The sequence below is a fragment of the Pocillopora verrucosa genome, chromosome 9 (genome assembly GCF_036669915.1).
Source record: "Pocillopora verrucosa isolate sample1 chromosome 9, ASM3666991v2, whole genome shotgun sequence".
Classification (NCBI taxonomy): Eukaryota; Metazoa; Cnidaria; class Anthozoa; order Scleractinia; family Pocilloporidae; genus Pocillopora; species Pocillopora verrucosa.
Genome location: NC_089320.1, coordinates 15,565,584 through 15,581,164, shown reverse-complemented (window position 1 = coordinate 15,581,164; position 15,581 = coordinate 15,565,584). Strand labels below are relative to the sequence as shown.

Here is a 15,581-nt window from a genome sequence, read left to right as displayed (position 1 = left end):
TTTAAAATATGGATCAACTAATTATTCCCAAATTGATATTTTTCTTTATTCTCATCACCTTATCTGGTTGATATTGTATTAGGAATGTAAGAAGAAATTCTGTCTTGGTTACTCACGGGATTTAAAGGGTGAACGCATTGAACCTAAGAAAAGTAACACTACATATATACTGCAAAATTCATACTTATAACTCCACCACAAGAGGGAGGAAGACCAGCAGTATCAAAATTCGTACTCTTTCTTTTACGCCTCGCTCATTATCCAACGGTACGTACATAATGTCTTCAATAGTATGAAACATTGGCTTCATATTTAATGAGAACAAGGTAACAAGAGAAATTGACACAAAATATCCTCGCGCGGAAAACCGCTCTAATTTAAAGTTCTGACAATATGTCAAGTTGGTACTTTTTTAGACATGGATTTTTAATTCATGCATAACAAAGGGGAAATAGCTAATTATCACCGCTAATTTGAAATTGAACATTTAAGAAAAGGTTACTCTTTGCAGAGGTGCAGCTCTTTGGTTTCTTCATCTCCACTTTTGTTTTTAAAAAACAATTTTTTTTTTACATTCTCTGTATGGATCTAATTAAAAATTAAATTAACACATTACTTTAATATTCATGGACATTCATGGGGTGTCTAGATCATGAGGTGAAGTTACGTAGCCTCACTACTCAGCAGCCCCAGTATATTCAATAATGGACAAAGGTAATTGCTAAATGAGAAAATACTTAGCCCCTAAGAGGAAGAGTAAAAAGACAGCGTTTTGATCCTTCATCTGAAACATAAGTCACGAGAAAGGTGACACGTGTGATCCCTGGGGTGGCTAGAATAAGACGTAAAATCCACATATCCCTCACAAAAAGGAACACCTCCCCACAATGTTAAACGCCCCACGTGAAAGGATTAACATCTTCCTCTACATATGTCTGAGCTCTATAGCAGGTGTTCTCATGTTTTAACTCGTCGCGCTATAAACTAACTTCATTTTAACAGCTACGCAACAGCTACAGGCAGAGGCTTGTTAAAGACAATTTTAAAATGCTCTCTGGGTACTTGGCCCGGAGAGTGATTTCCAAACACAGGCTTAGGCTCGCGTCACTGACCGGGGATATAATTGATTGTACCGACACAACTAAACCGTCCAACAACAACTAGAGACGGTAAAAATTTTTGGCATTTTGCCCCACTACGTTCCTCACTTGACAAGGGGCAACGACGGAAGTTGCGACGGATAAATCCCTCTCTTCTCAAGACAAAGATGGCAGATAGCGCGGAGGCCTGGGTATGACAAGCGACTCGTTACCGATGCCATCACGTGGTAACATTCAACTACAACCTTTAAAAAACGCGATCGGGAAGCCACGACAAACGCAGCGCTGCAAATTTTTCATGGGGTAATTGTTTTGGTTTTCAAATTTCCAGAGGAATGCGTAAGGGGTTGGCGCTAATTGTATTGATTCAGGAGATAAGAAGCTGATGAATGGGTCCCCTGAACAACCTGAGTGCGGGATTCCTTTCAGTCACATGCTTAGAGCCGTGGGCGCAAGTTCGCGGGCTAGAACAGAGGTATAAGCGATCTTGAGGTCACCGAAAGGACACAATCACTGACAGAGGTAGAGTCATTCAGGACCACAGCCAGGAAATGGTCAAAAATGTGACAGAACCGGAAATATTTCCTTTTGTCCAACTTCGCAAAACAGATTTTCTTTCTCAGGAACGCAAGTCTTGGTTTGCCCAAAATGGCTTTACAGACTTCGTCACCAATCTCTGCTGTGATGGTAAAGTCCAGTTTTGAATAGATGTCCACAGTAAGCGAGGCTGGTAAAATTCGGTGTAAGGCCAAACACTGTTTATGTTGTTTTGGTTTTGAACAAAGGGTTCTGCTTGCCTTCTAAAATCAGAAAAAACTGTCACACGAAGAACTTTGTTGTGATGTTTTCTGAATCTACAAAACTTTTAATTACGTCTTTTCACAATTATTTATAATTTTTCCCATGACGAATTTTTCCGGAGAGGCACCCTGTTTTGTTGACAGTAATCTCAAAGGTGACCAAGCCAAAACGAAATTTAGATTTTTTCAGAATCTCCATTGTAAACTCTCGGAAGTTGAACAAAATGGCATCCATCTACCTTAAACGCACATACATTGTACGCAAATTTAATAATGTTTTATTTACACATCGCTTCGATAAAATTTTAAGTACTTTCGTTTATGCAGAATATATACAAACAAATACTTACCCTTACATTTTAACACATCATTAACAACTTCTTAGCCTTCTTTTCATAAAAGATAATGTACTGGAACTGCTAAGAAATATTCTAACATTAATATTCCTCGAGTAGAGCTTTTGGTTGGGTTAATTTAAACAGTGACAAAGTTCTCCGAAAAAACGCATTGCTAAAGAAATCTTGAAAGTATAACACTAACGTTAAACAAACTAGTAAGGCTTAGAAATCTGGAACTCGATGTGCGTACAATTATTCTTTTGTGTCTTACTTTACAATATAATTCACCTTGCGTTTTTATGAAACCTGTAAAACAGTAACAGTATAAATAGCTTATGAAATGGTCATCGGTTTGACACATCCTTTTGTGTCCTGAACGATGTAATCGAAAAAAAAAATTCTTTTCCTGAATTCAAATCAGTCGTCGTCATATAGAAAGGCATCCCAGTCATCTATTTCTGGAGCATTCTCCTCTCTTGTCTGCCGTTGTTCTTCTTCTTCACTCGATGAGTCGTTCAATTCATGCCCCATAGCCTTCTTCTCATCAAGGCGGCTCTTAATTGCGTCAAGTCTGTATTTTATCGACGCATAATCCAACTTTCCCTCATTCTCCCCGAAGGGATCCTGTGAGCAAATGAATGTCGTATCTATTGTATCAGATTGCAATTCCATGGTATATAAAAATGCAATATCATTCTGTGCACCTTCATTCTGAAATGTTTTGCAACAAGACTAAAGAATCAAACCGGGGGGATGAGGTAAATGGGTCAGTCTTTGCTGGGTATATGGCACTGGTCTATCAAATCTAAACCCTTACCCCATTAGAGTCTTTTCTGTGGCCAATCATAGACCCCACCTTGGTCAGCTTTTTAACTGCAAATCTTCCCCTTTTTTAAATTCCTTCTTACCTGACTTTTCTTACACCCAAAATCCCAAAAATGTGCACCCTCAATCTCGTAGCTCTATAGAAAATTATGGTCCATCCAGTCATTAAAATACGGCCCCACCAGCAACATATCCCCATTAACTTATTTCTAGGAAGAACCCTTCCCCCTCCCTAGAAGTCAAACCATGATGGGAACCACATGAATTTTGTCAATGTTATTTCTTCTTAAACCAGGGACACAAGAAATAAATTAGAAGTACAACATGTTTGATTATGTCAGAATTAAATTTTTACATCACTATACTTAAGAGTGGGCACCATTCATCACCAGGTGGCTGACACAATCCATAAACTGATGATTCACTTGGTGTAAACCAGGGTAAACATTTCACTGCTCTACCTGACTTCAATCTGATGATGACTGATGCACAGTGTGTTGCAAAATATCACAGTCTATTGCAATAATCTTGCAGTTCTTAATGGAATACCCTCACATGGAACAGAAAGTGAATTAGATGACAGACAACCCCCCTTCCCACCCCTGCAAAACCTAACTTTCTTCCAGCAATCATATACATGTACTACTTACCTCAACAAAGTGCATCTGACGTCTTCAACACAGTCACCACATGGAGAGAAGAAAGGGGCAAAGACTTACTTACCTTCATCCTTTTTCCATTAGAGAGCATATTTTCCTTAACAACTGATGAATATCTGTCATAAAACCCAAGGAATAACTTCTCCATTCGTTTTCTGAAAAAGTAATTACATTCATAGATAAGATTTATTCCCTGCTTTTCCTTCCCTTCTGGATGCTTCATTCTCTTTCCACATTCCCCTTGGAACATCTTTTGCACAGTTTTTACTTCAATTCTCATCCCATTTCTGCTGGTAGTTGAGTAGTTTGTGTCAGTTTTGTTATTTTCTTGCCAGGACAAGCACAACCTTGAAAATTGTATCGCTTTTTAAATTACAAGACCTGTGACCTCTCAACCCTCACCCATTCAAATATTATACCTCAAAATTAATTCCTTAAATTTTCAAAGCCCATTCAAACCAACACCTGATCAAGTTACTAATATTCGGGTGACATCACCTTTTCAAACTAATGAAGAGCCACACAATTCATTTTTTCTCATGCTTTTGAGATGGACCCAGAGGTATGGCTCATGAGGAGCAAGTTCTAGGGGGTGTATATGACCTCTTCTGGAAGAAAAACTAATTAACCCATCCCTGTATGTTCTTAGGTCTAGTATGGTACTGGTTTAGGACACCCTGTTGAAAATGCCTTCCTACACCCCCAGGACACAACCATTGACCATTTACTCTTCCCCTTGAAAATAAAATTTCCAATTATTTTCACAGGAGGGGGCTGCTTTCTAATGGAGTCTGAGACCTTAACTTCAACCATTTCACCCCCAGCAATGGCCAATTTGTAGTTTTCCCTACATTCAATACACTGTATAACAGAATATAAGCCTTCCTTTAATGACAAAAAAAGGGAATGTCAATGGGGGCACAATTTTTTGCTCTCATGCTGAATTCTTAGAGCAAAAATTATAAAAAATGCAGGGCAGACACTGAGAAGAAGTGAATTAGTGAGAGTTTGGGAGTAAAGGGGTCACCATAATTCTCTATGGTTGGTGAGCCATTTCTTTCTCAACAAAAGTAATTATTAATACCTAATAAAAGTACGACTAAAATTAATTGTAATAAGAAGAAATCACTGATATTTGATCAAAAGCACACACCTGAGAGCTGGAGGAAAATTTAGTTTTCCTTCTAACATATCACAGACAGCAACTCTAAGGTTTTCATGCTGAATGCATTCATTATATCTTTTGCTGTCATCTTTGTAGGCCTCCTGAAAATTAACTAAAACTTAAATAAACTCTCCTTGCATCACTATGTTTAAGTGCACTGTTCCAGGGATAAATGTCTCATCCATCCAGGCAGCAATATTTTTAACTTGGAATTTGGATATAGGTAGTTTGTCTTATATAATTTTTTCAAAAGTGAGAGCTGCACACAAAACTCCTTCCCATCAGTGACTATTGCATTAATATAGAACTGGAATAAAAACAATTATTTGGCTTAAGAAGCAGTGTGACTCTGAAGGACTTTAACCAACCTTGCCTTCATATCCTGGTTCATTGTGATATGGTTTTTCATTCATAAGAGACTGGATTGATATCAGTAGACTAGAGAGGGTCTGGGCAGGACTCCATGCAGGGCCAGGCCATGTTCTGTGTATGAAAAATAGTTTTTTAGACAACAACAATAAGCAATCAAAATCATATGACAGTCAAATGTGATGTGCATGAATTTTCAACACCAGTAGCCTTTGAAAAAAAATTCCTGCAGAGCAAATTAGCTCTTGAAATACCTTTGACCTCTCTGGTAATTGCTGACATAGATGAGTCAGCCTTGTTAGGTAGACTTTGTCTCTCTTTCTGTAACCTGGGCTGAAGTTATGAAATTATGGTTTTTTTGCCCTACCATGAAATTCACCCATTACATTCTTTCTTGTATAACCATTACCAGTATCACTATTTGTACAAACAGAACAAATTAACAATTTAAAGGCAAAAGAACAACAACAACAAAAAAGTTAAAAGAACTGCTTACCCTAAAATACTAAGACAAACTAAGCCATTTTTGTACAGATTGGGGTTAAATCTGACTCTCCCATTTCCTGTTGTCAATAGACGTACTTTAGGAGGTTTGATTGGGTAATCAGGGGTAAAGGCGATAAGGAAATAATAAAACCCCCCCTCATATGGTGTGCCACGAGGACCAATGACCAAAGCATGAACCTGGAAAAAAAAATATTAAATAAAAATATTATTCATTAATATCCCAAACTACAAAGGAATTCTTTCTAGGCACAGATCACTCAACAAAATAATGCTGATTAAAACACTAGGGTTGGATATTCTTGTTGGAGTTTTTGGATCCCAACATTGTAACAAAACACACTTTCCCTGAAAAACAGTCAAATTTCTGACTCTAATATCCTGTTTGATTTTTCACAAACCTTTGTGATGTCGTTTTCATCTGCTACTACGTACAGACCAGGAGGTGGCTCTTTGTACATGCTCGTAATATCTCTAGGCAGAAAAAAAACATCAAATGAAAAAAAGTGAGATTGTTTGGATTTCATTGACATGTTTACCCTTTGATATTGGAAGCGTAAACTTGTAACTTCTTGTAATTTTAATATTTAATCCTGCAGTCAGGTGCTGAGTTGTCTCTTGAAATAAAGCATATTGGCATAAAGGCCTCAGTGTAAAACAAAGCTGAAGGAAAAAACATCAACAATTAAAACTGTCTGCAAAGTTATGAACTAAATCAAAAATTATTGGCTGAACCTCAGTTAGCTTAACCTTTAACTCCCAAGATGTGACTGTTAATTCTCCCCTCTAGCTGGTACACATTTCCCTAGTAAAATATTTGTGAGAATTTGGTGTTAGATTAAGATAACAACTTGTGCCTGATGGGTTCACGTATTCTCATCATCTGTTTGCTGGATAATGTATGGATATTATAGGGAGAAATTACATGCTAATCACTTGTGGGATTTAAAGGATTAATTATTTGTGATTTGAACAACTTGGCCCTGGGTGGAGAGAGACAATGAGAGTAAAGTATGTTTCAGAAGAACCTGCCACATTGACCCAGCCAGGTTTCAGACCTGGACCTTTTGCCTGAAGTCCAGCATGCTGCCTGTTACACCACAGCATCTCCCACAAGGAGGAGGTTTGACCAGGAGAAATTTGAATTTGGTTGTGCAGTTTCACAGGTTTCAGTTTTTTATTCTTCCTTGAAAGACCATCAAAGAACACTTAAATTATTTCAAGAATATTTCCTTCTTTGATTTAGCTTAACTTACTTTCCTGTGTACAACCGGTTGACGGGAAGAAAATTGTGTTCATGAAACAGGTGTATTTGAATAAATTTTTGAATAATCGATTTTTTCAAGTAAAGACGACACTATTCTCTACAATATTGAGACCAGCTTTTTTGTTGCCTATGCAAATATTTAAAACCTACTGTATAACACTAAGTTCAAAGGAAATTTTTTTAAAATACTTTTCACCACAAACAGAAACATGTCGCTCTTCCTTTTCACTGAAAGCTATAAAGGGTTGTTTCCTAAAATACTTGTCAAAACTTACCGCTCTGCATAACAAATATTAGTATTTACAATAAATCATTCTTCTATCAGCTGGCCGCTTTATTGAAGCTCGTAACGGGCACAGCTTATGTCAGACAGTCAAAACTTAAAATGGAAATAGCTGTTTGAGCTCCCACAAGAGTGAATCATTGATCTCTCGACAATCTGTCGTATGCACAGCCGCTAGCTAGCTGTCTTTCTGTGCCGAGGTGCTAATAGTTAAAGTGAAACTCCAGATGATCTTTAGAGGATCAGAAGGGAGGAAAGTCGAATCTCATTGCCAAATATTTACAGCTCTTACCTCTTGATTCTGAAAAGGCAAAGTGCAGAAAAATTGGCCGTAGGATGTTTAACACGCTGCCATGGGGCTTCTGATGACAGTTCCAACCCGGAACCTTTCTCCGCCATGTTGTGAAAAGTGTGCATTAGTGACGTCATTCATTCATTTCAGACTCAACAATAGAGAGAAGTCTGGGAATTACTCGCGCGCACTTTAAAATAAGTTGTGTGAAGTGAACGCACGTTGGATGTGTGAGGGTAAATATCAACGAGGCACGCAGCGCTGAGTTGGCTATAACCAGTCTCGTGTCCACCATGCGCGAATGAAATAATTATTTTATCGAATTTCAACGTTTGGATATTTGGGGCCTTTTTCAATTCAGCTCCGCAACAGTTGGCACAATGACTCGAAATACGAGCTGATAACCGGAGTTGAGTGAACCAATCAGAACTCTGGAAAAGCAATATTCGGAGTCAAACTTTAATGAATACTCATATCTATTTCTCCTAAAATGTCAGGCCGCCGGACAGGTTTCTGAAAATACTTTTTGTCCGGTAGTCAGAGATTTCTACAGAATTTCCCTTGAAAGGTTTTTTCAAACTTAGTGAGAGTATCAGATGTTTGTTTGGAAATATGGCAATTTCATAACTTCTTTTGTTTTTAAAAGTAGACAAATTTTTCAAGCTTGGTTGTTTATTCGAGTGATTGAAAAAATACAGTTAAGATTTATAAAGGTAATAGGACCGTGTGGAGTCCAATTCGGTCGGTACTAACACGAGTAATTAACAAAATCGGACGACCGCAAGGTGTTAAGTGTCCCTTTAACTTTCCTACCACAATGTCCAATTATAAGCATGACGCGCACGCTTTCCTATTAGTGCTCAAATCGGGCTGGTGATAGCCAATCACGTTCGAGAATTTTATTATATTTTTGATTAATATCATATGAGGACAATGAAAGGCATCTCAAAGCATCGCTAGGACCGCTTGTTTCCCTGGGCTTTGGACTTGATCACGCGTACGCGGTGAGGCCTGGGGTCAGGAGACGGTCAGGGTAGGGTCGCTTAAGCCCAGCCGTCTTAGAGATGACCATGCCTTGCAATATCCTTGGTAAGTGGTAAACAGTACAACCAACATGCAACACATCACGCATACATACAGGTAAGTGGTTCCTCATGTGTCTCCCAAATAATCTTAGTGCTTGATAAGTTTTCTCGATGTCTTTATTTCTTGTCGGATATTATCCTCGTGCTTGAACGACTTACAGCAATCTCACCTAAGCTTCGGTCTTAGACCCAGTTCATGCAAATCAACGACAAAAGATGATAAAACAGTTGGCTAAATTAGAGATGGCTTAGAACGCAGTTTTGCACGACAACTGTTTTATTAGTTATGGATAAGCGAAACTATGATTGCAAAGATCACCCAAGATCATGGTGTTTTCACGACATGTGCAAATCTTCGGGTTTGTTTTTACATTGTCCTTGCGATTGCTAATGATTTTTATTGAGATAAAAGTATTATTAAAAATGCTATTTTTAATCACAGTCATCCTGCACGAAAGCCCGGCGTTTTTCCCTTTGGGAAGGGATATTGAGAGTTTTAATGTACACAAAAAACATCGAGTTAGTCAATTCGTTCTAACTCTAATAATTTAATTTCCTCTTCTGACGGTTAAGTCACCTGGATTATGCGCCAGTGTGGGAGTGCAGGATTGAAAAGATTCGATAAGATCAAATGATTGAAAATTAAAATTGCACTGGTGTTAATTATTGGAGTACTAGTTGTGAAGGTAATTTCAAACAGAGTCTTGCTGTTTCCGTTAAAGAAAAGCTATTAATGAACCTGTCATTTGCATTCAATTAAAGATTATCAGAACCGAACAGTCAACAAAAATTGTTTTTAATAAATTTTCTTTACTTCAAAATTTGTTCTCAGGTGCCAGAAATGTTAAGATCATTAAATATACCAGTATATATTCTAAGTGTTTCGTAAATAGTTATCTTCAAAACAAAGAAACGAAATGTCGTATTTCTAATTAAATGAAGATTTTGTTGATGACTTTTAAAATGAACTCTCCGTGCGAAACAGGTGATTCAACATCGTTAAACTAATAACCACAACGACAGTTAGATAGGGCAGAGAACTCTTCAAAGGCATTGAAATTTTCTCTTTGGAAAAAAAGGTCTTGACGCCAAAACAAGCCCGGAAGACATCATCTTTTTTTCTTCTAAAGACATAAAACCAAAGAGAACATAACGAGATTGGCAGAAACGAAATAACTCTTGGGCGTCTGACAGAAATGTCTTCTTCGACCATCAGCACAACACTCCCTTCTTCAGACAACAACAGTACCAGCTTAAATCCCATGACAACTGGCGTTAAAATCGCAGCCTACCTTGTCGTCTTAATTTTCAGTCTTATCGGAAACTCCTTGCTGATTGCAATAGTGTACAAGAACGCCAACAAGCGAATGCGAACTCCGAGTAATTACTTCATCGTGAACATGGCCTTGGCCGACATATTAGTGGTTGCTTATGCGGTTCCTCAGAATATTGTCTTGACTGTTTATAACTTTCGATGGCTTGTCGGAGGAGTAGCTGGTCAGATCCTCTGTCGCTTTTCCTTCTTCGTTACTCAACTGCCAATCTTGGTTTCTACCGGAAGTCTTCTTATAGTGGCGTTGGATCGCTATTTTCTGGTGTTTTATCCGATGAAAAGAATAATCACGATTCAACTCGCCCGTCGTATAATTATCACCGTGTGGAGTTTCACTGCAGTGTTTACTGCCCCTTTATTCGCCTTGATCGCGGTAGTGGAGGTTCCCCCCGGAATTCTTTACTGCGCCATTGAATTTAAGAAGCTAGGCTTGGCAGTCTCATATTTCTTGTTTTGCTACACCACCATAATAGCTATACCACTTGTCATCATCATCGCTCTTTACGTTGCCATTGGATTTAAAATCAGTCGGGCTGCACCGCCCGGAAACCAACTGCCATCGACTCAGGAAAGGAGGGAACGGATAACACACAAGGTTTTGGCAATGCTTATCGCTATTGTTGCAGCGTTGATTTTGTTTCGTTTGCCTCTAGTTATTGGACTGATAGTTTGTTTTAGCCGCTTTCATTATCTTTGCGGTAAGATTGACCTCATGTTTATAACGTGGTTTTTGACTCTAACTAATAGCACCCTCAATCCCTGGATCTATTTCATTTTCAATGACAAATTTCGCCATGGAGCAAGGCTTATCTTAGAAAAGTTCTTCCCGTGTTGTTTTAAGGGCGTAAATGGAGTGGAGGCAATACAAAACAGTACTCACCAAATGGTTGGCTTGCCGGGTGAACACTCAGAAACCGTCCATCAGCGTTAGAAAACGTCACGCAAACTTTATGTCACGCTAAGTTGCACCATCGCGTAACATTCCCCAAAGAAAAGTTGCAATGGCACAGTAGAGGAGAGAGTTTAGCTCCCAAATCCCCAGAAGTGATTAACATGTATCTTCTCCCTATGATATTCGTACATTATCCAGTGCACAGATAAAGAGAATACTCCGGCACACTCATCAGGTAGAAGTTGTTATCGTGATCTAACAATTTACAAGGAAGTGTGCAGGAGCTAGAGGGGAGAATTAACAATCAAATTATGAGAGTTAAAGGGTTAGAGAACCTGCAAACTTGAAAATTAGCTACCAGTGATTATAACCTCGGTTACATAATCACGATTTAGAGCTCAAATGGATCAGTGCTACTGCCTGATCCCAGTTGCCTTATAAAGTGTAAAAGGAAAGTAGTTAGTGATTTTGAAAATGATCTTAGCAGTAATGAACACAACTTAAGCAGTAATGAGAATATGGCCTGATAAAAATTCAGACCTGTACAGGATTTGAACCCATGACCTCTGCGATACCGGTGCAGTGTTCTATCAACTGAGCTAACAAGCCAACTGTAAACCCGTAAAGTGATGAATGAAGCATCTAGTGATATGAAAGAAAATATCCAATCATCCCTAACACTTAACATGACCATCTTTTCGTTTCTTTTTGTGCGAACGGCATCTGGTATTAATTTGTGCTTATACCAAATTGCTCAAAATACCTCCACACCCTAACACCAGCGTGCATATTCTCCATACTGTTTTTGATACATTTCCTTAAGCGCTGACAAGGAGAAACTGTAAAGCAATCTCGAGCGTATTAAGGTGGAGATCAATTCCTTTATTCTCTAGCCTTAAAGTGTGATTGAGGGGTGATATTTTAAGGAGAAATGAAGTCTCACTGAAGCGCGAACTACCTCTGGCAAAATTTTACTTCTGTGGTAAAAAATTTTAGAAAACGTTAATATACATCCATACTTAGGAGTTGAAATAGATAATAGACTTTTAGATGTAAGAAGCATATAAATCATATTTGTAATACCGCCAACAGGATGTTAGGCTTGGTTAGGAGAAATGTGTGGTTCTGCACGGAGAGCATCAAAAAGACGTTATATGTTACTTTAGTCCGGCCCAAGCTCGACTACGCGTCCGTTGCTTGGGACCCACATTTCAAATGCGACTTTGTTAGACCAGAGGGAGTGCAAAGAGCAGCAGCCCGTTTTTGTACGAACGATTATGACTGGTCGTCAAGCGTCACGTCCATGCTAGAAAAATTAGAACTTTGCACCGTTGTAGAAAGGAGAAAAAGATCTCGTTTGATCTTCATGTAAAAAATTATTCGTGGTTTAGTTGACATTAAGATTAGCACTTTTTTGAATTTTAGGAATGAGATCCGTACCAGGAGCAGCCATAGGCTTAAGCTTCTTGGACCTCACTGTAAGAAAGATGTGTTCAAATTTTCTTTTTTCCAAGAACTGTTGTAGACTGCAATCAGCTCCTCCTTGATAAGCCTGATATTACGTCTCTTGCCGAATTTAAGAATTACCTTAGTTCATTAGCTTAATAAGAGCGTTTCAATTTTTATAGTTAACTTTTTATTCTGTAATGTATTTATTGTAGCTTGGAATGTTTACTCTTGCATTTTGTAAGTGGTTAGTGTGTTGCCTAACCGGCCTTGAGATGATGAAATTAGATGCTAGCCACTCTTAAGGTAGGGGGGTCAAGTTGCAAGGACATCTTGCAGCGACATGTTGCAGCAACAGAAGTTTTTGTCGCTGCAACATATCGCTGCAAGATGTCCGTGCAAGTGGACCCCTCGTGTCTGCTCACCTTTGGGTCAAATAAAGGGTTACGGTGTAACATAAAAAACTTGGTAAGAAAATTAGACCTACTTGTCTTTGCAATCCAAAAAAATCTCAGGAAACCCGAAAATTATGGCATAGATAAAGCTTCCCCCAAGATGAACCAAAAGTGCTCTGTAAATGAATTACAGTCGAACCGGTATTAAGCGATCACGCACGGGGAATGGCGGGGTTTAACCCTTTAACTCCCAAGATGTGATTGTTAATTCTTCCCTTTAGCTGCTACACATTTCCTTGTCAATTGGTTATGAGAATTTGAGGTTCAATCAAGATAACATCATGTACCTGATAAGTTTGAATATTCTCACCACCTGTTTGCTAGATAATGTATGTATACTCTAGGGAGAAGTTACATGTGAATCACTACTGGAAGTTAAAGGATTAAGAAAAGGTTAAGAATAAGGTAAAACGCAATAAAAAAAAATGCCATTTTCTTGTATCATTTCTAAGAATAAAGTTAATATGCAATACGTTGAAGAAATTTTGAACTCAAAGAGCGAAGCTAACATTAATTTAGGGAGATGAAAATGGGATATATTTGACTCGGGAAATTATTCTTAGTGCATTTTGGGTGGTTCCGCTTTAAGTGACCGTTCAATACAGGTGGAAGAGGGTTAAGGGTGTTTAAAGGGGTGAAAATTAAAAACTTCAGTAGTGCGGAAAATTTCGGGACTTTGACAACCGACTGCTCACTACAGGCGGCCGCTCAACACAGGGGCCGCCTGAGGATCGACCGTATAATGTTCCTCGTCCGAAGTAAATTATTTGGCTCCACAACCTGCCACCTTTGCTAACATATCAAGGCCGAGAGCATAAACACTCCTGTAAATAGAAAAACCGCGGGAAGGAACTCATTCAAAAAACCGTTCAACATTTCCTTACTATAAATCTTGTCGAGAACGATTTCTTTATAATTAATGATTAATGTTATAAATTGTCACACAATGTAACGAAATATATATAGAAGGGTTTATTAAAAGTATTCAAAAATAGCACCCCAGTGGTGAAATACATGTGAATTTACAAATATACTTTAAATATTTAAAAAATACGAAAATCTTACATTTGACTTTAAAATTAAGAGTCTAAGGGGACTGGGAATTACAAGAGTCAGTAGTTATATACCAATGAAAAACGCTTAGGTTTGCTTGACTACAAGAACTGGGCGTTAGACGCCATTGTTGGAAAGAAAGATTTTTTAAATCTTTCGGTCCGGCATTTAAAGAGTGATACATGGTTTTTGTTGCGCAACTCATAAACGTGGCAATCGGCGCGCTTTGGTGGAATAAGGTGGTACAGCCGTGACCCAGGCACACAGATACCGTCCCAAACTTTCTTGCAGAGTTCGTCTCTTCTCACATTTAAGCGAGTGGAGTTTGCAGCCACAATGGCGTCTTTGTAGCTCAGCGCCGGAAATAATATACGCAGAGCTCTTTTCTGAACTCTTTCGATCATGTCCTTGAGGTAAATTGGTAGGCTAGTAGACCAAGTGACGCAGGCGTATTCGAGGACCGATCGTACCAAGGCATAAAATATGTTAATAAGGTCTTCGGGTGGAATTCCGGACCGCTTGAGCACTCTTAAGATGTAAAGACGTTTTGAGGCTTTGGAGACAATCTCACGCACGTGCTCATTCCACCCAAGAGTGTCGCTGATAGTAACTCCAAGGACCTTGTGTGAGGAGACCCGTTCTAAGGGACGTCCATTGACGCACAAAGGGCCAAGATCTGGCCGTGTTCTAAGCGAACAAATCACAAGTTCCTTGCACTTCTTTGGGTTGAGGTTCATATTATTGCGCGACGACCACTGTGCAATGGCGTCAAGATCTTTCTGAAGGGACGATGTACCGCCTGATGGGATGACCTCGGATATTGTTAGGTCATCTACATATTTCCAGTGGCTCGATAGTAATGGAGTTTCAATCGCGAGATCGTTAATCATCAGGAGGAACAGGATGGGGCCAAGCTTAGTGCCCTGCGGGACTCCAGCGTGCACGGGCAACCAAGGGGATACAATGTTCTTAATCTTAACAGCTTGGCGACGGCCATAAAGAAAACTGCAAATCCAACGGATAATAAAACCACGGACCCCAAGGTGGATGAGTTTATTGACTAAGATAGTGTGGTCAATATGGTCAAAAGCCTTACTAAAATCCAGGAAGCAGGCCCTTAAGAACATACCTGGTTTGTCAATAGAGGACAACCAGTTGTGCATCATATCCAACAGGCAATAGATGGTTGAAGTTCCTTTGAGGCAGCCGAATTGGCTGAAATCGATGAGGTGCGCAACATCCTCAATTAGCCATTCAACTACGAAATCCTCCAGGACTTTAGAGACGATTGCAGTTAGGGAGATAGGTCTTAAATCTTCCCTACCGGTTATGGGCGTAACCTTGGGTACCGGTGTGACATTAGAGTCTTTCCATGCAGTAGGGAAGGAGCCTGATGCAATAGAGGTGTTGAATATTCGCGTGATCGGCTCAGCGAGCTCAGCAGCATATTCTTTCCAAATACGAGTCGGAATCCCATCAGGCCCAGGGGCCTTAAAGGCGCTGATGGCAAGTAGCTTTTTGTAGACCCTTTGTGTCTCGATTACGGGCGGTTGAGGGGATGGTAAGTAGCAGGGCAGTGCACTTGTATCAAGTGGCTTAATGTCAGATATTACAGATACAAAAAACTCATTAAGGCGTGTTGCGAGAGTCGCGCCAGAGATAATAAAATAAACTAGACTAGACTGATTGTAACGCGAATAGGAAGATTTCGTGAC

The 15,581-nt window shown here is 39.2% G+C and overlaps 2 protein-coding genes across 3 annotated transcripts; one reads left to right on the top strand and one right to left on the bottom strand.

Annotated features, from left to right (window-relative positions):
* Positions 1 to 2,297: 2,297 nt before the first annotated feature.
* LOC131779669 (ubiquitin-conjugating enzyme E2 Z-like) lies at positions 2,298 to 7,722 on the bottom strand. The gene is made up of 7 exons (XM_059096246.2): positions 7,603 to 7,722; positions 6,162 to 6,234; positions 5,753 to 5,940; positions 5,256 to 5,370; positions 4,876 to 4,988; positions 3,787 to 3,877; positions 2,298 to 2,862 (listed from the first exon to the last, which is right to left on the bottom strand). The coding sequence occupies exons 1-7, from the start codon at positions 7,707 to 7,709 to the stop codon at positions 2,656 to 2,658; spliced, it is 894 nt and encodes a 297-aa protein (XP_058952229.1). The 5' UTR covers positions 7,710 to 7,722; the 3' UTR covers positions 2,298 to 2,655.
* Positions 7,723 to 8,644: 922 nt separating this feature from the next.
* Positions 8,645 to 11,032, top strand: LOC131779099 (neuropeptide SIFamide receptor-like). Of its 2 annotated transcripts, none has more exons than XM_066172631.1 (2): positions 8,645 to 8,742; positions 9,673 to 11,032. In XM_066172631.1, exon 2 carries the CDS (start codon positions 9,884 to 9,886, stop codon positions 10,949 to 10,951), a length of 1,068 nt encoding a protein of 355 aa, XP_066028728.1. In that variant the 5' UTR covers positions 8,645 to 8,742; positions 9,673 to 9,883; the 3' UTR covers positions 10,952 to 11,032. The 2 variants fall into 2 exon arrangements, with proteins under 2 accessions (XP_066028728.1, XP_058951620.2); XM_059095637.2 differs by having other exon boundaries at positions 8,674 to 8,742; positions 9,767 to 11,032.
* Positions 11,033 to 15,581: the final 4,549 nt, after the last annotated feature.

Excerpts from the sequence above, each read along its gene's own strand:
- LOC131779099 (XM_066172631.1), top strand. The coding sequence starts at position 9,884 with ATGTCTTCTTCGACCATCAGCACAACACTCCCTTCTTCAGACAACAAC.
- LOC131779669 (XM_059096246.2), bottom strand. The coding sequence starts at position 7,709 with ATGGCGGAGAAAGGTTCCGGGTTGGAACTGTCATCAGAAGCCCCATGG. Across the intron at positions 6,235-7,602 it reads TGCCTTTTCAGAATCAAGAG|AGATATTACGAGCATGTACA; the intron begins GTAAGAGCTGTA and ends TTTTCTGCCTAG. Across the intron at positions 5,941-6,161 it reads ATGAAAACGACATCACAAAG|GTTCATGCTTTGGTCATTGG; the intron begins GTTTGTGAAAAA and ends TTTTTTTTCCAG.